This window comes from Heliconius melpomene, chromosome 8 (assembly GCF_056956725.1).
Source record: "Heliconius melpomene rosina isolate 202511_hmr_F chromosome 8, ASM5695672v1, whole genome shotgun sequence".
NCBI lineage: Eukaryota > Metazoa > Arthropoda > Insecta > Lepidoptera > Nymphalidae > Heliconius > Heliconius melpomene.
The window spans coordinates 1146369-1161446 of NC_140396.1; the positions used below are offsets into that span (position 1 = coordinate 1146369).

The window sequence follows — 15078 nt, forward strand, 5'->3', positions numbered from 1 at the left end:
GAGTGGGGTGTCTTAACACTATATTCCCTGTAAACTATTGTAACTAAACTACTGTGTTGGAAAAGGCGTATATATAGAAATATTGCTATAAAGCTTAGAGTTGTATTCCACTGAACATACAAGGTTTGCAAATGAAACAAAAAGCTAAGAACGAATAGTCTCACAACTAGGTTCTCCTTGCCTACCTTTTAATAGGTATATAAAAGATGCTAGAGGCCACAGAAAAAAAATCCTTCAATAAAATAAGCATTTTACTACACCCAATTACATCATGTTATAAAGAAGTTGTATAATTTATTTATTATCGAATACGATACATGATCACGCTAGTAGCAAAAATCACGAACGATTTCGTAGCTGTTGGCTACGGCGTAGCATGTTAACCGCCCACAATAATGCGACAAAATTTTAATTCCAATTAAATACAAAAATTGGAGATATTATAAGTTATTATACCGCAATAATGCAAAAATGTCTGGCTGGCAGAGTTGGGCAAATTTAATTGCAATTAACAATTAAATATTAACAAGTAATGTGAAGAGTGACTTCTGCACGAACAAAATTGTCAGCAAATGTTAATATTTAATTGTCAGTTGAAACTCAAAATTTGCCCATTTCTGCTGATTGGGCAATATGGTAGTAAGTTCAGTACCTACATAAAAAATTGCGTTTGAAAATTGAGGCCGTCGTAGCTAACCATCTGTCTGTTAGCGTAACGGTTGTTGGCTTGGTTACCAATGGGGAAAATGAATTATTTCTATTTTCTCGGTAAACACGATATAGCGAAGCGTTGAGCTTCGCCACTCAACACATAAGTTCTCGAAAATTTTGCAGAAAATAAATAATGTAATGAAAAAAAATTATGTAATGTAAAAAAGAACACTTTAGATTTTTATTCCTATCGAAACGGCAAGCCAAGCAGACAGTTTCGTGATTATAAAAAAAATGTGTAATTGAACCTTGAACCAACACTTATGAACCAGCACAGCCAAATAAGTAAATTAATAAATAATTCATATAAACTACAAAAAAAACATTGCAACAAACTCTGTACAAACTGTACAACGCGACATAATACAATTCTAAACGACTAACAAAATCGTCCCACGCGCCGTTTCTCAATAACCGTGGGCGCTACAGCATAGATATCAGAGGTGCTACGTGGGCGGTAATACGAATATACGTACGGGTTATAAATATACTAATATTATTATAAATTAAGTTAAAATAGGTAAGCCATCCTTGTGTCCCAGTTGTTTTATTTAGATTATCAAGAATAAATTATGTTAAAGTAAAATAAGCAGCAATACTAAAAGAGCAGCTTCACTCATTTCTCCTCGTAGCAGAGTAGGCACAGGTTGTTGGCAACATAGTTAACTTATCGCAACGCTTTCTCTCATTACCAAAGCGAATAAATGAAAACAATTCACCCCCCCCAAATAGGAATCGAACCTACCACCACCACATGTGTACACTACAAGAAATTCTAAAGAACCATAAGCATATAATATTAATTATATACCCACAAAGGACGCGAGATCTATATAAATATGAAATAACCAGAGTACAGAGGCAACAAAAACTTAATTTCCATACGACCTGACACAGTTCACTCATGAATGATAAGAGTAAACAATTTGTCATATATAAAAGGGGCATTAAAGAGCTAAGTTGACCCGCTTGGCACGTATTCACTATCTGCTGCGATGAAATGAGATTTTTTTTTAATTTTATTTTCTAGTGAATATAATCGGGATAATTATACAGGTTATGAAAAGTATCTACGTTGTTAGAATTCTGATTATAACATATTTGATGATTAGGAATTCGACTCCTGGGTGGATAAATGTTTAAAAATAATAGTATTTTTAGAGGCCATAGTAACGAATGTAAGCGATTCAATTTCAATTCGGGGGAATGAACCCTACTCTGTTATTTGCGGGATACAGCGTGAAATTAAAAAATATAACATTTCGTTCTACCGATTAAACTGCACTAAAAAGCCTTGAGTACAAAAAAAAAATACTGTCTAATAATTATATTAAAATGAGTCTAAATTGCCCAAAACTATAACGAACTAATAAAACAAAACAACGATACGTATATTTCCATTCCTCCAAAACAGTTCCCGCCCACCACTTCGTACCTTAAGCTTCGTTGTACCTGCGGTATATTAATCGTGAGAAATGTTTCACGCGAAATTAAGCAATTACACCTCCATCCCGGTTGGCACTTGAGGCGGTTTTCGGGTGCCACGATTCATCATAATTTTCGACACATTTGCTTAATGTATTCTGTAGGGACACAAAGCTAACAAAAAAACAAATAAAGTTGCAATGGACTTTTGTTTTTGGGTAAAATAGCAATAATCTTGTATTTTCTAAGTTTTGGGGATGGATTAACTGTTTATTTTATTTGTTTGTTTTTAGGCCATCGTGGCACAGTGGAACAGTGTCAATCTAGGTGTTATGGGGTCGACTTCCACTCGGGAAAGAAGTAGTAAAACATAATATACATTATTTTCATTTCCACGTCGCATTTCAATTATAATAATTTAAGAACAAAAATTACTTATAAAACTAGTAATTGTAAAATTGTGAAAAATCTTTGCCAAATGAAAGAACTTAATTTATAAAATACAATACACCAGAAAACAAAATAAAAGCTTTTAAAGCTTTTTAAAAACTGAAAAAAAATTATAGTTCTACATCTATCTAGAAACACGAGACATCTTAAAACTTTAATATTTATTTAGAATTCCAATTTTCGTATTGCTCGGCTTATCCAATAATATTAATTGACTTAAGTCAAAAGTTACCAAGTTAGGTGGCCGCGGGCGGATTGCGGCCCTTATATTAAATACTCGTAAGTTTCGTTTTACAAAACTAAATTAGTTCTGTTAGTTATGTTATGAGTATATCTTTAAAATAATTTAGTCAGACATTAGTTGGTGTTTTTCAAATTTACACTGTAACCCGCACATAGCAGGGTAGGCAGAGTGAATATGGAAATCTAGTGTTAAAACACTCCGCCGTGCTTTACTTCGTCATCAAAGCGAAAAAATGAAAATATAAAATATTTCATTCCCCAAGTGGGAATAGAACTCCCAACCATCGCGATAACAGTCTTATCATTGTGGCGCTTGCACTGCCACGAGATCTGGAAGATTTTTATGATCGTAACCTTATAATCAACGCTTATAATCAAACAACCAGTAGACTCAAAAAAAATTGTCTTTTACGAACATACAGCAATATTATGCACAGTACTCTAAACGGGAACCGAACTCAGTACCTTCAAACACCAATATCAATCACATAAAGCCGAGCTACAAGTTTTATTAGTATTTCCAAGTTGACACATATTAGACGTCCAATATAAGCGCGATGTCGTCGCGGTGTACGTTATACATCCGCCCTTGACATTTGCCGAGTTCCTAAGTGGTTTTCGTACTTGCGTAGAAATTATTTTACACTTATGTATGTAAGTAGCTAAATGTCTATATGCAATATATTATGTATTTATATAATTTCTGAGTAAAAACTTTGATTTTTTTCTAAAATATTAATTAAGGTCAGTGGCAGTGGCAGCATTCTAAGTTAATATTAATAATAGCAAAAAGACAAATCGCGATGGAGAGATCAAAGTTCACGGGAGAACATTTAATGTTTAGTCACTCCGTTTTAACACTGGGTTCCCTCTGCCTACCCTGCTGTATGCGGGATATAGCGTGAAACTAATTAATGATTTAATTTATTTATATTTAAAATTACATAATCTAATAAGGTAACCAATAACGCGCTAAGAGTGGACCTACGCTATATATTATTCTTGTTCAATGACGCTTTCCAAGTCACTGGCCCCACTCCGCGTGAGAGGACTTCAGCTTAACCAAGTCATCTCGACAAAATTAAAATTGCAACTGAAAATATCTTATTTAACTCACAAAACTACTTTGTCATAACTCGAGATGAAATACGAAAATGTTTAGATTGAAGACGACGGCGACGTTGCAATTTACCAAATAGGGACTGTTATCTTATTGTTTAGTGTCAGTAATCTCCTTGTATAAAACTTGACGCAGAAGTTCAAGCGTGTGATTGTACGACAGGTTGTGGGTTCAACTCCCGCTCGATGAAATGAAATATTTATTATCTTGATTTTCTCGCAATGCCATTAGAATTCGCCGGAAAGTGGAGAACGGAAGAGTGGAACGGAAGTGAGAACTGAGTGTTTTAACACTAAGTTCTTCTGCCTACTTTGCTATTTGTGGGATACAGAGTGAAGCTAAAAATAAAAATATCTTAACATATTTAAAGTTTATCCCATACTAAGATAATACAGATAAGTTTTCTTTATATCTTATCTAAAATATATTCATACGAATACATCCAGATCTTAAAGCTTATGCTTATTTTTTAAATAAACAAATATCCATGTATTTACTTTCTCATAACTTGAGATGAAATACAAATATATTTAAATTTACGACGACTGCGCAATTTAGTAAATAGAGACTGTTATATAAATGTATACCTAGCTTTAGTAATAAATTTGTATGAAACTTGAATTAATCTACTTCTGAGGTGCAACTTCATCTGCTTGGATTTTAGAGATTCATTTCGAGGAATAAATAACTGTTTCCCTAATATAGTCAGAGATACTGCGGTGTTTAACTACGATCGACGTCAAACTTAATGGGAATGGGAAAATATGTATAAGTTATAGTAATTTATTAATCCACTCTTAATATTATGTTGGAAATAATTTTAAAAATTAAGATTTTTTTTTTATAATAAGTACATCTGAAAATATTACCATTATTATTAAATATCAACATTTGCACCATCGAGTATCGAACCCACACCCATCACAATAACTCAAACAACAAAAAAGACACTATTTCATATAATAAAAAAAAACGAATATCCATACATTAGCAATATATTAAGTGGCACCAATAAATCGTAGCGCAACGTCAGCTATACGACATGACAAGATGGCCACGACGCGACGCGGGGCCATTAACTCGAGTGGGTTATTGAGTGCGGGATTCAGGTGTAATTAATAAACAGAGTTGAAAATTAATCAATCTGCTGTAAACGGAACATGGGTTTGATTGAGCAGAACTATACGAGTAAATATTACTGGCGACCCGCCCGCGGCTTCGCCCGCTCAAACTTATTATTATATTTACTATATCTACTTAGGAAAAGAAAAATACTTTTTAGATCACTATAAAAATGTTAACGTGACGTTTGTAAACGATCTAAAGGCTCTGACCACTTAGCCATACGTTCCAAGAGTTGTTATATTTCCAAAAGGCGCAGGGTCAAATCCCGCTGTGTTCTATTTCTTACACCTTTTTTAAATAGAAAACGAAGTGTCTCAACACTAAGTTATTTCTACCTGTCGCCAGGTAGCTATAGGCGAAAACCTAGAAATATTATTTCTATAACTTAAAATAATTAGATTATTATTATTCTAATCATCAAGTCCACAATACAGAGACGAGGCAATATTGCGTTCGAAATCACTCCAACAGCATACTTCACGTGAACTTATGTCGTAAACAATTTTATTCCCCATAACCCCACGTTATAAACATATTTAATGAGTATATATCAGAAACTGTACATTTGAGGTATCCAATAAAAAACGCCATAATTATAAATTTATTGCTTTATGAAATGATGAGATAGTGAGGTTTTAGTGAGGCCAGTCGTGGCGCAGGGGCACAAGCGTATGGCTGTAAACGCGAGAAGTTGTAGGTTCAATTCCCACACAAGGAAGTGAAATATTTAAAATGTTCATGTCTTAGGTCTGATGTCCAGATCGAATAAGCACGCAATGTCTCCAGAATTCGGCGAATGGGGTAAAGTGGGGAGCGGAGTGCCTTAACACTAGGCTCTCTCTGCCTACCCTACTCGTATATATTTTACATACATTTAAAATTTTACATACAATATTTGTAATGTAATCTCGAGCATCTAATTAATTTTTTAAGATTATTACTTGGAAAAGAATATTTCATACGAAAAACTACACTCGAGGCAAATTCTCTTAACAGTTCATGTTTCTTATTCAAAGAAATAATTCTATATAAAATCGATAAGCTGTTAGCTCGTTACCGAGGTTTTGTATTTCTTAGTCTCGTTCGTGTATAATCAAACAATTTATATTGAAATCACAATCATTGTTCAATTACAACCATATGAGTTTGAGTTAAACCTTATACTTTTAAAATGATTAAAAAATAAATGAAAATGATTGGACTAAATCAAAATAGACACTTAGTTCCCCACTTTCCGCCAAATTTTTCGAGGCATTACGTGTTGAGTGGCAGAACTCAACGCCGCGCTTCGCCATCATAATAATATAATTAATAATAATAATATTTAAAATGAAATAATAAAATATGTAGTAAAACCTTCTCTTTTTCGTTTCAATATGCATTTAAGTGGGAAGTAGGTCAAAAGCATATTTAAAGCTCTATCTATTTCGTATCAGTCCCGTGAAACGAATATTATAATATTATGAATATGAAAACCTCTTCACTCTAAGTCCCTTGTGAAGCATAGTGACTTCAAAACCCACTAAAATGTAATATAATATATTTGTCGGCTTAAAACTTTTTACAACCTGGAATCCCCCAGAAATTAAATATTTAATAAAAAAGCTTCACGCCGTGAAACGCAAAACACGTTCTGCACAATTTTGCCAGAGTGAGGAAATGTTTTATATTTACCTGACTAAGAATCGAACCCACAACTGTCTCGTATACAGTCAGACGCTATGCCTCTACACCACAATGACATTGTAAATAATTCTTCTACTTTTAAATTTCTAGAAAAACTAAGAAGATTTGCCATAATATTTAAAAGTGCAAATAATAAACCTTATAGAGATATTTGAATTTTTAAATTCTCACGTACAGATTAAAAACGCATCTCGTATGCGGGCAGGTAATGGCTTTTTAATGTGGTCCATTTAGCCACAGCCTCCTCACACTTTGCAAGTTTACTTTAAAAAAAACTCTTATTTTGATAGAAGATAGCGACATTATAAGTGCATGGAAATTAAATACTTGAATTCAAAAAAATATTATGTGTTCACGCTGTATCCCGCATATCGCAGGGTAGGCAGAGGGAAGACCTCGTATTCCGTTTTGCTTATGTTCAATGGCGGAACTCATCCTAGTTCCTTGTTTGGCTACAGAGCGAATATAATTTATTCTGGGAATCAAATCTACAACTGTCGTGTTTATAGACACAATGTCGTTGAGCCACAACGAAAAATACATGTTATACAGTATGTAATGTTTCGAAACTTGGCCAGAGAGAAAAAGTATGCCTTGACCATTGTTTCTCCCTCGCCTACCTTCCTTAAATACGGGACATACCTAAATAAAGAAAAAACTGCACCTAACATAAAATACAGGGAAAGGAAGTCTCTTACCATTAGGTTTCGAGGTTCCCTCTACCTTACCTGCTTTATGCGGGATAGTGCGTGAAGTTAAAACGCGCGGTCTGACCGCATACGCAACACATTCATTCGAGGTAGTCTTGGGGTCCGTGACGTAGTGGATAAGCTCCAAGAGCGTCGCTTGAGATGGTTTGGCCACGTTACGCGCCGGCCTAAGAACTATATCGGACGCAAGTGCCTTGCTATACAAGTTCCTGGGGCGCGACCTCCTGGACGCCCAAGGAAGCGCTGGTTGGATGTCGTGATGCAGGACATGAGAGCCAATGGTCTAAACACCGAGGACGCAAAAGATCGTGCAAAGTGAAGTAGGTTAAGTAGGAAGGCAGACCCCGGTAATAGCCGGGATTAATGCCAGGAAGAAGAAGGAGTGCGTGAAGTTAAAATAAAATATATACTCGTATATCTCAGTACTTTTTAAAATAATCTGAACTATATACGATAGTTATATGTAGGTAGCTTTAAGTGTATTTCACTTTAATAGAAATCGACAGCGATATTTGGGGTCGAGATTATTTCGAACGAATCGGTCGCATATTGAATTCTGGATAGCGCACTTTATTCATCCTGCCTAGTACTGCCAAGTGTATGGGAATATACCGTACACCTATATGTGGACTGGCATTAAACTCGATGAAATACACTTTTCAGCTTCACGCTGTAGGTAGCGTAGGCAGAGGGAACCAGGGAACCTAGAGTAAAGTCACTCCGTGTTCATTAATAATGTATCGTTAGTGTAGTCAAAAGGAATCTACGAATCTAGTGTTGAAACACCCCGTTCTCATTAAGAAAAAATCGTAATTGTATTTAAATTCAGTAAAAAAGAAATTTCAAATTTATATTGCCATACTAATAAACGATATCTATCTACTTAGTTACACAAAATATTACTTTGAAAATTTCAAAGAAGCAGTGTCTAAGCTAACGAAAGTTAGCTTAGACACTGCTTCTGGGAACTGTTGGGAACAAAATGATTAACGAACCCAATCTTACATATTTTAAAATTTTAGGTGACACAAGCGTCCGACTCTACTCGCGACAGTTTTGGATTCGATTCCTATTCGGGAGATTGGAATATTTAATATTTTCATATCTTGGCACTTTCAATTTCACCACTCAATGTGCAATACCTAATCGAAATCTTAATAGACTCCTAGGTTCCTTCTACGCTGTCATATACTAGTTCCAGCACGAAGCTAAAAAAATAGGTAAATACATATATCCCCAAATGGGAATCGAATCTACGACCACAACTCAATTATACAATAAAATTTTTAACGAAGTAGCAAACACAAAAATAATTTATTATCAAGAAGTTAACCGTCTGAACTGCCGTGGGACTTATGAAACTTCCTGCTTAAACAGAATCTCGTTGAATAAGAATCTAGGGGGATGTAAATTTGAATTTTTAAACTTAAACGCAGACAAATAAAAATATACATATTAAAATTTTCAGCTCCAGATTTAGATGTTGCTACAAATGTTAGTGTTACGTTATGGTTATACAGGATGGAAGAAGTAGAGAAGTAGTTAAAACTGAGGTTTCATTTAAAGTGGTGCTGACAATTCCACCCTGTATAATACTGGTTTTCTTACTAAGAGAGAGGAAATGATAATAATTAATTACACTGACTGAGAATTAAACTCACAACCGTAGTATTTACATGTATAAAATATGATAATTAACTTAAACCTTCATATTTTTACAACAAATAAGAATCTATTGAATACACTCAAACCCACCAGCCAGAAGGTACATTGTCTAACATAAGTCCACGATAAGCAGATATATAGCCCCATACATCATACACTGTGCTATCTGCTCATCGCATAAACACGCCACTTTACGACACCACTATTATATATGGGAAGCTAAATCCATTTAGAAAATCTGTAAGTAACTGCTACAAATGGAAGAAAGTATTCTTGTCATCTTATTTGAGATATATGGGAAGAGAACTTGTGTCACTCTGGTCTCTCCTTTGCACATATTTTTTTCGAGGCCAGCTGCGACTGTTAACGCAGTCGTGGGTTTGATTCTCGCTCGGTGGAATGAAATAATGAATATTTACCGCGAGGAAGGAAGAAATCCTCGCTCTTCTAACTAGAGAAAGCGCGTCGGTAAGTTTCGCCTATCAACAATGTCTCGATAATTAGGAGGAAAGTAGGGAAAAGGAAGTGCCTTAATTAGAAAAGGAATGTGTTAATACCAGGTCCCTAAAAAAATAAAAAGATTTTTATAATGAAGCAAAAAACATATTGTTATCATCATAATATAATGACATCTACAAAGTACCTATAAAGCTTAGTGTTTATTTTAAGCCCTTTACGTCTTTTTTGGCGCTCACTTTTGGTAGTAAGAAATCTTACCATAAATCATATTTTTTAATTTTTAGAGTTTTTTCACAAATGTGAAGGTGACTTGTTTAGGAAACATATAAAATTATAATAGAACCCTTTCTTAGAAATCGTTCAATAACAACGGAATGGCTCCAAGAGGTTAAGGAAGAAAGAGTTCAAGTTCTGCTACACTCATTGCTTTATCAAAACCTTACAAGTCCTAAATTTTCCACATCCTCAACTAAAACAACAACAACAATAAAAAAAACACTAACCTCCAGAAAAACCCATCGCTTATAAAAAAGAATCGAATTCCAAACATCCACGAACCATAACTATCTACCATGCTTAGAGGTACATTCCTTATATCCCCAGTAAATCTCAAACGGTGTCATTCACAATATATCGCCGTCACTGTGCTAAGTAGGTCAGATAGAAAAATAAATTGAATAACCTTTCACCGTCGCAGCCTCCGAAATAACGTGGCTATGGATACACGCGACCTTTTCAACTTGTAATGAACGGACGGACGTTTTAAATGCCTATTTCTAATAATATTACATACTAGTAGCCAAAATTCGGCTTCGCCCGCTTAAACTTATTGTTATATTATAGCCAAGTTATACATTTATATAACTTTATTATTATACAAACTACTTTATTATACAATTAATATGGACCGTTTATTTTGAGAGAGGTGTAAGTCCATTTTCTTTTGTTTTGAGAAAGTTAAAGGTTAGTATGTCGATGATTATGCAATTTCATTTACCGACTGATTTTAAGTTGTTCAAAACATGGGTTTTTTTTGAGAAATTAAACACGGACTAGTTACATATAAAAAAAATACATTAAGTTAAGCATGAATTACGTGATAACTCATTTTTGGAAAAAATTGACTTACACCACTTTCAAAATAAACGGTCCATATAACATTTTTTCATAAATTGTATATTACTGTAAAGTTCCAGAACGAAGAAATAAAAAAAATACTTCATTCCCTCGAATGGGTATCGAACTCACAACCATTGCGTTTACAATCGCACGCTTTCGCCACTGTTAAATAATTGCACAAATTAAATTCTTTCACAGAATTGAAATTACATACATTTATAGTAATAAACAAATTACAAACATCTCACAGAGGCAATTACGAGTGTAAGATTACTCCTTAGTAATTAAAGTGACTTAATTTCAACCAACATAATGTACGGCGTTCACGCCCTCGCCTCGCTGTGGGGACCCGCGACAGAACTTGGCTTTATTAAAGTACTTTGTAGTACTTGTTATACCTACTTACTTAAAAGATTAGTATGTATTTTTTTAAGTTGACAGAGAATCTTGCCGCTGTTGAGGCTTAGGCTTAGATAAGGCTGGATGGTTGTAAGTTCGATTTCCATTCGGAGGAAAGAATGAATTTTCTCGCTCTGGTACGACAAAATGAGGCGTTGACTTCTGCCAAAAAAAATCGTCTCGAAAATTGGGTGAAAAGTTTGAAGCGGAATGTGCCTTCCCCACATAATGAATGAATGAAGAATACGTTTTTATGTTTGCTTCACGTGAACTCTTAATCACTAGATATATTGTCTTGGCACTAAATTCTTTCTTTTTAACCTATTCTCTAGCTTCATGCCGTATCGCGTACCTACTGTTAAGACACTATGTTAACCACTTTCCGCCAACATCTCAAGGCATCGCATGTTGAGTGGCAAAACTCAACGCCGCATTTGCATTTGCATCAAAACGGAGGGAAATGATAATATTAAATAACCCTAAACTAATCGGGATAGCGCGTGAAAATAATGAAAAAAAAAACAAGAACTTTCATAAAGAAAACAGAGCATTTACTCAGAGTATTAAATCCTTAAAGTTTGCTTCTGCTTTTGATTGAGTCTGAATTAGAACGAGACGTTCATTGTTCGATCTAAACGGTTGCATTTAAGTGCATTGCAAAATGAACCCAACACTGAAGGATAAAGAGTTCAAAATGCTTTGATAATATATTAAAATTGAGATGTTCTTAAAATATAACGCACTCTATGGAATTTTATATTCTCCTTTCAGCGTTATTTTAATAAAGTGCTTGAAAAGCGTTTTTACCTATTCAGCAAGTACCTTATAGTTTAGCTGATTATTTATTTCTTTCATTTCACGCTGTATCCCGCACGTGGCAGGGTAGACAGAGAGAATCTGGGAACCTAATGTTCCGACACTCTACACCCCACTTGCCAAATTTTCCCAACGCTGCGTTTTGTGCGAGTCGGAAGTCGAGTTGGAAGTCGAGTGTTTTAACATTTGGTTCTGGGAAATAGGACGGAAAGCGGAGAAAGGAGTGTCTTAACACTAAGTTCCCTCCATTTATCCCTACTAATTGCGGGATGTAGCGAGATAAAAAAAACGATTAAACAAAACTATTTCAATAAATGTTCAGGTCACATGCAACAATAAATGTATATTTCATAAATACAAGCGACATTCCAGCTGTTGCTCTAATTTACCAACACTTGTACAGTGCTTAATTGAAACGATATGTGTGAACAACGGGATATCAGTTTTAAAATGTTAAAAATATATGTATGCGAATATTTCATTTTATTTTTTAACGTATTTTGAACCTGCACTTATCATATATGATAATTAATGATAATAAAATTGATAAAATCTCGCATTTGATCTTGTAACCAGAGTGTGGAAATGAAAACAAAAACCCGCCGCTGTACTGCAACGATCTTGTCATTCATTGCCTTATTAGTAGATAATATTATGTAATACGAATACTGTACCAAATTTAAAGCTTACCTTCAAATCTCTCGAATGCCGCAACTCTTGTCGCCGTGGAGGTTGTCCCGGAAGGTCAGAGTACACGAGGTTACGCACTGATCCTTTGAACTTAGGCTCGAATATCACCGACGGCAGCGCTAGCGTGGTCAGCTTAGAATTATACCTGTTGACAAGCAAATAAATAAATTGTTTAAAAATATATTTTTATTGTAGGACGTTTATTAAGGCCTTCGTGGCGTAAGTAGGGAATGGAGTGTCTTAACACTAGGTTCCATCTGCCTACCCTGGTGTGCGCAGGATACAGGTGAAGCTCGTTTATATATTAATCTTTTTTTATTATATCTTTTTATAAAGATGCACCTTTTATATAGTAAATCTTTCCTTGCTCGGTTTTCCTTCAGTTTGTGTATTCCAAGATTGATGTTGGAATGCGCTCAAATATATTGCGCTGTCAACACTTGATAGGGAAGGAGCGGAGAGAAGACGAATCGTGCTTCTGTCTTTATATGAATAGACATTGTAATGTTATTTGATATAAAACTATTTAAATACTTTAAGCTTTTGTAAATATAAACGGCGGCACAGTGTTTGATAGTGAATCTCATTCACCATCAAACACTGTGCCGCCATTTATGCAGGTTGTGGATTCGATTCCAACTCTAGGGAATGAACAGATTTTATTTCCTCACTCTCCAAGTAGGGAACGGAGTATCTCCCTTTGCCTACATTACTATGCAAAAAAAGCATTAGACTTCTATTTAAATATCTAAAGAAAACTTTGAAAACGCTTTCTTTTTGAAGGGGGTTTTCTAAATAAATTTCTCAACTTCGATTAAGGACACATCTTGAGGGACTCGAAATACGTTTACGGAAGTGATTTGCATATAAATATTTACATAAGAAATGTTTAGGGCGGGAGCGAAACATCACAATTACGAACTCTAATATTTACTAAGAAACAAATGTAAGTGACTGCTAAATATATACGATCACAGTGTGTAGATTCGATTACCGCGTAAATAATTTTGGCTTAAACTATTCAAAGAAATTTATGCTTTGTACCATAAAAATGTATCTCAGTTCAATTTATAGAAGCCAAGTGGCGCAAGAGCACTAGCGTGCGATTGAAAACGTGACAGGTTGTGGGTTTGATTCCCACTCGAGAAAATGAACACTTTATGTCTACCCTGCTATATGTGGGATATACCGTAAAAGTAACATATATATATATATATATATATATATTAACATAAAGTCGAAAGTATTTTTTCTCTATTTAAATATATACGTACCTAGTATAAAAAACATTTATAACATTCAATAAAATCACTAAAAAAAATCCCTTAGCAAACACAAATTTAATACACTAAAGTAACTTTGACACCGTTACTCCCTCGCTATATAAATTGATATAGTGACCGAGCTCTGTGGCGTTGCAATTCAATTAGCGAGAGAGACTCTATCGACGCAAACAACTAAAACTGAACTTTGCACCTATACTATACAGTATACTAGTAACATTGATATGGAAACTGCAAACTAGTCTATCTTTGACTTTGTATATTCTTGTTTAAGGATTATAGCAAGCGCGATGGTTGCGGATTCGATTCCCACTAGGGCTAATAATATATTTAATATTTTTATTTAATCGCTTTAATAACGAGACAAAACTCAAGAATTGGGTGGAAATTGAGTGTCGCTACACTGTGTTCCTTAACTTTACAGTACTGAACTTGTGACAAACATAAAAATTATATACATCTTCTTTGTTCACTTAAACTCTGACCAACTTTACGAATTCTAAAACAGCAATCAAAAGATTAAATCTAAAGCTCAAAAACAACTTTTCGGAGCTAAGTAAAAGACATGTAATAATAACTTTCTATATATTGTGTGGTCGCCGTGTTCCTCTACTATACTATAGTACAGTATACACTAATAGTATAGCAGTAATACGGAACAGAATTCAACTTGCACACTAACTTCGATAGCTCGTGGTTACAGCTATTCATATGTCTTCCCGTGGGATCAAACTACTGTGAAATTTCTAGCAAATTCTTCAATTCTAAATTCTTTTCACATTTTAGAGAAACTTTTATTTTTTATATATTGTCTTGCACTACAGTATATTTTTTAAAGTTTTGAGTAATTCATGTGATGACTATAAAATTTACATAAATATTTTCGTAAAAGATATTAATTATTTTATTTCCACGTTCTGGTAACGATGCAAAGTGCGGCGTTAAGATCCTCCACTGAACCAATACCTGCAATACCTTTAGAATTTGGCTAAAAGTGAGAAGTGTACGGAGTATCTTAACAGGTTCCCAGGTTAGTCCTGTCTATCCTGCTATATACGAGATACGGCGTGAAGCTTAAAAAACAGAAGGATATAAATTAAAATACTTAATGAAATAAAAACATAACAAAATAAAACTAAAACAAAAACAAGTTGTTAAAGAAAACAAAACAAGCATT

At 34.4% G+C, this 15078-nt stretch overlaps 1 protein-coding gene across 4 annotated transcripts in view; it reads right to left on the reverse strand.

The window, feature by feature from the left end:
• The window catches only part of Nrx-1 (Neurexin 1), a 122436-nt gene that overhangs the window by 57176 nt on the left and 50182 nt on the right, over nucleotides 1-15078 (reverse strand). For all 4 annotated transcript variants that reach the window (XM_085188990.1, XM_085188989.1, XM_085188988.1 and 1 more), the window contains exon 4: nucleotides 12619-12763. In XM_085188990.1, coding sequence (XP_085045116.1) covers nucleotides 12619-12763 — 145 coding nt within the window. The remainder of the gene's footprint in view (nucleotides 1-12618; nucleotides 12764-15078) is intronic.